This window comes from Dreissena polymorpha, chromosome 2 (genome assembly GCF_020536995.1).
Source record: "Dreissena polymorpha isolate Duluth1 chromosome 2, UMN_Dpol_1.0, whole genome shotgun sequence".
NCBI classification, from domain to species: Eukaryota; Metazoa; Mollusca; class Bivalvia; order Myida; family Dreissenidae; genus Dreissena; species Dreissena polymorpha.
In genome coordinates this window covers 124,733,633-124,738,354 of record NC_068356.1, presented here as the reverse complement: position 1 = coordinate 124,738,354, position 4,722 = coordinate 124,733,633, and the positions used below count along the sequence as shown (strand labels likewise).

General features: G+C 31.9%; 1 protein-coding gene across 1 annotated transcript; it reads right to left on the bottom strand.

Annotated features, from left to right (window-relative positions):
- Positions 1-267: 267 nt before the first annotated feature.
- Positions 268-3,325, bottom strand: LOC127870058 (orexin receptor type 2-like). Its single transcript, XM_052412716.1, has 4 exons — positions 3,098-3,325; positions 1,489-1,610; positions 974-1,097; positions 268-477 (listed from the first exon to the last, which is right to left on the bottom strand). The coding sequence occupies exons 1-4, from the start codon at positions 3,323-3,325 to the stop codon at positions 268-270; spliced, it is 684 nt and encodes a 227-aa protein (XP_052268676.1).
- Positions 3,326-4,722: the final 1,397 nt, after the last annotated feature.

The window sequence follows — 4,722 nt, the reverse complement described above, 5'->3', positions numbered from 1 at the left end:
AAAGATCTGCGAACCTTTAGACCCACATGAACTGCCGTCTATTCTCGCTGTTTCTCTATTTTGACACACACTGCGTCAATTAAAGTATTTTAAAATTGATACTTGCATTGGAAAGTGAAAAACGTACAAACATGTCTGTTAAGTTAACAATAAATTTACGTTATTGATGCTCAACAACAGTTATTAAATACTTTTTTGTTCGTAAAATCTTAAAAATACAAATACAATATAAATGTGTATGCTCTTTTCAATAGATGAAATGTGATATTACCTATGTTGGGCAATGTTTGGTCGTTTTCGGTGCAGTACCCACATTTTTCTACAAATGCCAGAATATGCAAAGACCATGAGGCACATGGGCACCACAAGAATCGAGAGGAACATGTACACGCCATACAGCTGACCATACAATGGTGTCTCCCAGCTCACGGTGCACCAGTAGACAGTAGCGTTTTCTGGTCCAACAGGTTTATGTATCTGTAAGTTGAAAGAATGGTAAGAGAACATCGAATTCTCGACCAAATGAATGTAACTAGTGAGCAAAACAAATACATGCAATTGATGTTTTCCGTTACATATATTTTGTAATTCACAGGCGATTAAATGAGATTGTTTATGCATTTATTCATTCTTGCGAAGAGTCAATCATTTATATACCAAGTGTACTCCAACCAGAATGTTTTATTTTATTTGATAATTAAACGTATTTGAAATATACAATTACTTTCTGTGTGAAAATGTTTGATATAAATGAAATTGATCTATATAGAGCGGCACATTCACATTAAATTTATCTTATTCAAATGTGAGTTTGATTTGTAAAATAGTGAAAAAAGGTTTCGGAATATTTTGTTTAAGTTTTTGTAGTTTTAAACAATTATTACATTCATTAGTAATTATGGTGCTCGAATGCATCTGACAACATACACAACTTGTTTGTTTTGTTCCCAATTACAACACTAATCTTACGTACTCTTCCTTCTAAAATTGGAGTTGCCAGAACAAAACTGAGCACCCAAATGACAGCGATTATCTTTTTGGCCAGTGTAACCGTGCTGACGCATTTAGCTCTTATTGGATGGATGATGGCGTAATATCTGTGCACAGGATTTTATAATTGTCATCTACAAGAAGCTTAATTCACAGCATTACATAAAATTGATGATAACGCTTAATTCATTCATAAACATCTACAAATGGAATACCAATAAAATAGTCTGGCAAGACTTCTTAATCAATTTATTTAGTGCATTGGCTTGTATACCCGTCTAACAATAGTAGAATAAATAACATATTTAATTGCCTATTGTACGTGATTGATATGTCATTTTTTAATTGCAAAGATAATGTATTTATAACATTTATATTTCGTTCATCCGTACTTGGAAAGTGATACAAATCTCAAAATTAATATCAAGTACGAAGCATTAAAATGTGTGAAATGTAGAGAAAAACATATGATTTATAATTTACTGAACGAAATCAGACCTTTCTAAGCTAAGCACAGTCAGGTTCATAATTGAACACAAGATTGAGACGTTCTGTACATAATGAACGAGCTTGCACATCACTGCTCCAAACGTCCATGTGTAGGAAAAGAATGCGACACACTGAAAGAAACAGCTTCTTAGGTTAACCAAGCTTGTTCATATCCTTGAACCAAAAAGCACGTCCTAATTGAACTTTAAAATCTAAATTTACAATTTTTATGTAAATTATAAAATCACGTTTAATGAAGTTCTTGCTGAAATGCATTGCTCTTTCTATTGTAATTGGTTAAGCATTGGATATTTAAAAGACATCTTGACATTACAAATAGTTTCAGCTCATTAATTTTTTTTCTGAATTTAAGCTGTATGATCTTTCCGCATCAAAACATCAGAACATAAAACAGTGCAAAAATTATGTCAAACGATATAATTATTTGATTACAATAAAGCAGATTATAAAACGTTCAACCCCAGTTGTTGTATGTATGTTCTACAGTAATGTATCAATCGCTAAATGATTGTCCTATGTAAACAGATTTGACGGCTTGGCATTTATATATGATTAATATCCATGAACGATCAAAAGACCTTTATGAAGTTATTTGTTTAATAAATCGAACTAATTTACCTATTCCTATTTAGTGGATATACGTGTCAATAAAATATTGTAAAGGTATTACACCACATAATCACCATAAATTCTCTTTTAATCGTTTTTAAAACTTGTCTTGGTGTTTTTGTATTGTTCTTTACCATTAAACTGATTAATATAACGAAATGTAATATAACAAATACTAATCACACAGAAGAAAAAGTTGAAAAATAAACATTTTTTGTAACATTTTTTGTTTTTTTAATGATGTTTAATAACTTATTCAAAAATCATTCTAATGTAGTGTTTTTCTTTTTGTTTAAGGCATACAGACAATAATTGTGGCGAAACGTTTTGATTACAATATTGTTCATTGACAAAGTCTGTACTGTTTGTAATTGTTAATTCGATTGCCCTTAATTTATCCAAAGGAGTGTCATGCAGACTGGTCAAAGAATGACACGCGACCATACAATTATCTCGAGACTCATTCTTTCTCAAATCTCATTAATAAATAAATATCGGGAAACATGGTATAAACTGATAAAGTTACATGTTATTAGGATATCAAATAAGGATGTTCTTAATGATATTAAAAAAGACGAACGATGCACGTGCGTATGAAAGTTACTATTGTGAAAAATATAAATGGAGTTTTGTTTTTGTTTCAAACAGTGTTTTCGTACGATTATGCGTTATTTGTTTTTAATCAAAGAACAACAACAGATCAGTACCTATAAAGTTTTGATTTTAATACTAATTTTGACGTACATGTACATTTAAATACTAAATGATTTGTGTGCAAGATTGCAGTACAAAGCTGTGAACAAAGGTTCAGAAAAATGAACACTAAAAACGCATCCGTGTATACCTTATTATCCGTAAAATTATTTTTACATTCATACAATTTTTAATGCATCCCCGGTGTATAAAATGTCCCAGAAAACAGAAAATTTATATAATTCATACATATGCTAACATGAACGTAGTGGAATATGCGAAACATTTCACCTACCTTAACAGGCACACATATCGTGACCAACAGAAGGTCCGCCGTAGCCAGACTTAGTAAAAATATATTTGTCACGTTCTGCATTTTCTTAAATTTGACTACCGAAATAATGACTAAGCAGTTTCCGATCAATCCAAGTATCAATGTGAGTCCGTACGTAAGCGATACTGGCACCAGTTGTTCGATTGGTACATTGTTGGGGTCGGCCTCGTAGTCGTATTCGTCGGACATATGATAATAATCATCCGAATTAAATCGTTCCATGGTAACACTGAAGTTCTGCGAAGCACTTTCTAGCATATCCAATATTGAAATGTCTTTCGTATAAAGGGCAACCTATTTTATAACGCCTTGAATCACAGCTGTTATTCGATTCCAGTTATTTCATTCGCTGATCACTGAAATAGCAGTGCGCTGATGACGTTCTCCTTAGCTCTGCCTTAGAAAATAAATAAACTGATCAATGCGGTTCTTACCCAATATTCTTATGTTTATATGACTTTCTTTGATCTATTAATCAGCACTAATGACAAGCTATTATCAAAGACGCTATGGCGCGATAATATGTTTTTTCGTGACGTAAAATTGAACAAAATAAATTCAATTTGTATATTGAACGACATTATTTATGTGCTCTCAATATCTTTTGATGTATATGACCACTGAAACAAACAATTCTTTTCAACATGTATAATAGAAAAAAAATCTTAAGTTATATTTCAACATAACAAGATTTACTATAGATCCTAATATTTCAATTTTAAATGTAGCTCAAACTATATTAAATATTCAAATAAAAATTGTGAACGTGTACACATGCTTTAGTTACGACATGTTGTTAGTTGACAAGATGAATGTTTCGCCATTTTTCAGCAAACATAAATCAGTAGACATGCACACCCATTAAAGGTCACGTGAGTACATGTATTTAAATTAAACTTAGTCCGAAAGGTTAATATTGTATTCTACATTGACATGTCCCCACAAATGTCATGAACATTTTACTTGTATTATAAAAAATGCTTCTTGATGGAAAAAAACGGGAGTAATGCACGTGCGTAAATTATCACTGATAAGACGTGTACAGTGTGTATATAGTATTTATTGTAACATCGTGTCGTTTATCACTTTATCACATCTGAACACATACAAAACATTGTTAAACATTTGGATTACTTAGAGGTTAATACCTCGTTGCTTGAGGGTCAGAAGTGATAATCGGCCCGCAGAGTGAATAATCGCCTTGAAGGCCGTAGGCCCTCGAACAGCGATGGTATTAACGTCTTTAATAATTAATCCCCGTTAACTGTACTATTTAGTACAGAATCAGCTTTTCGTACTATAATTTTCATTCAATTGAACACGCAATTTATGACGTATCTCATGTGAAGTAGTTCGGTCTTTTCGAAACTAAGGGCGAACAAGAGTTGTCTCCCATCCGGGTAGGTATCGGGTAAAAATTAAACAAAATGCCACAAAATTAAAGTTGATTTATTTAGCAAGTGCCTTATTCATCTGCTTGCTTTACGATTCTGATTTCATTTCAAGTCGGTTAATATTAAGGCATCTTACTGTTAATGATTTAATCACGTGAAATTAAATTGCTTGCATTATTCTTTTATGAATAT

What these genes read in the sequence shown, in the direction of transcription:
- LOC127870058 (XM_052412716.1), bottom strand. Translation starts at nt 3,325, where the DNA reads ATGTCCGACGAATACGACTACGAGGCCGACCCCAACAATGTACCAATC. An exon ending in CGATATGTGTGCCTGTTAAG is followed by an intron (nt 1,611 to 3,097) that starts GTAGGTGAAATG and finishes TGTTTCTTTCAG; the next exon opens with TGTGTCGCATTCTTTTCCTA. An exon ending in ACTGTGCTTAGCTTAGAAAG is followed by an intron (nt 1,098 to 1,488) that starts GTCTGATTTCGT and finishes TCCTGTGCACAG; the next exon opens with ATATTACGCCATCATCCATC.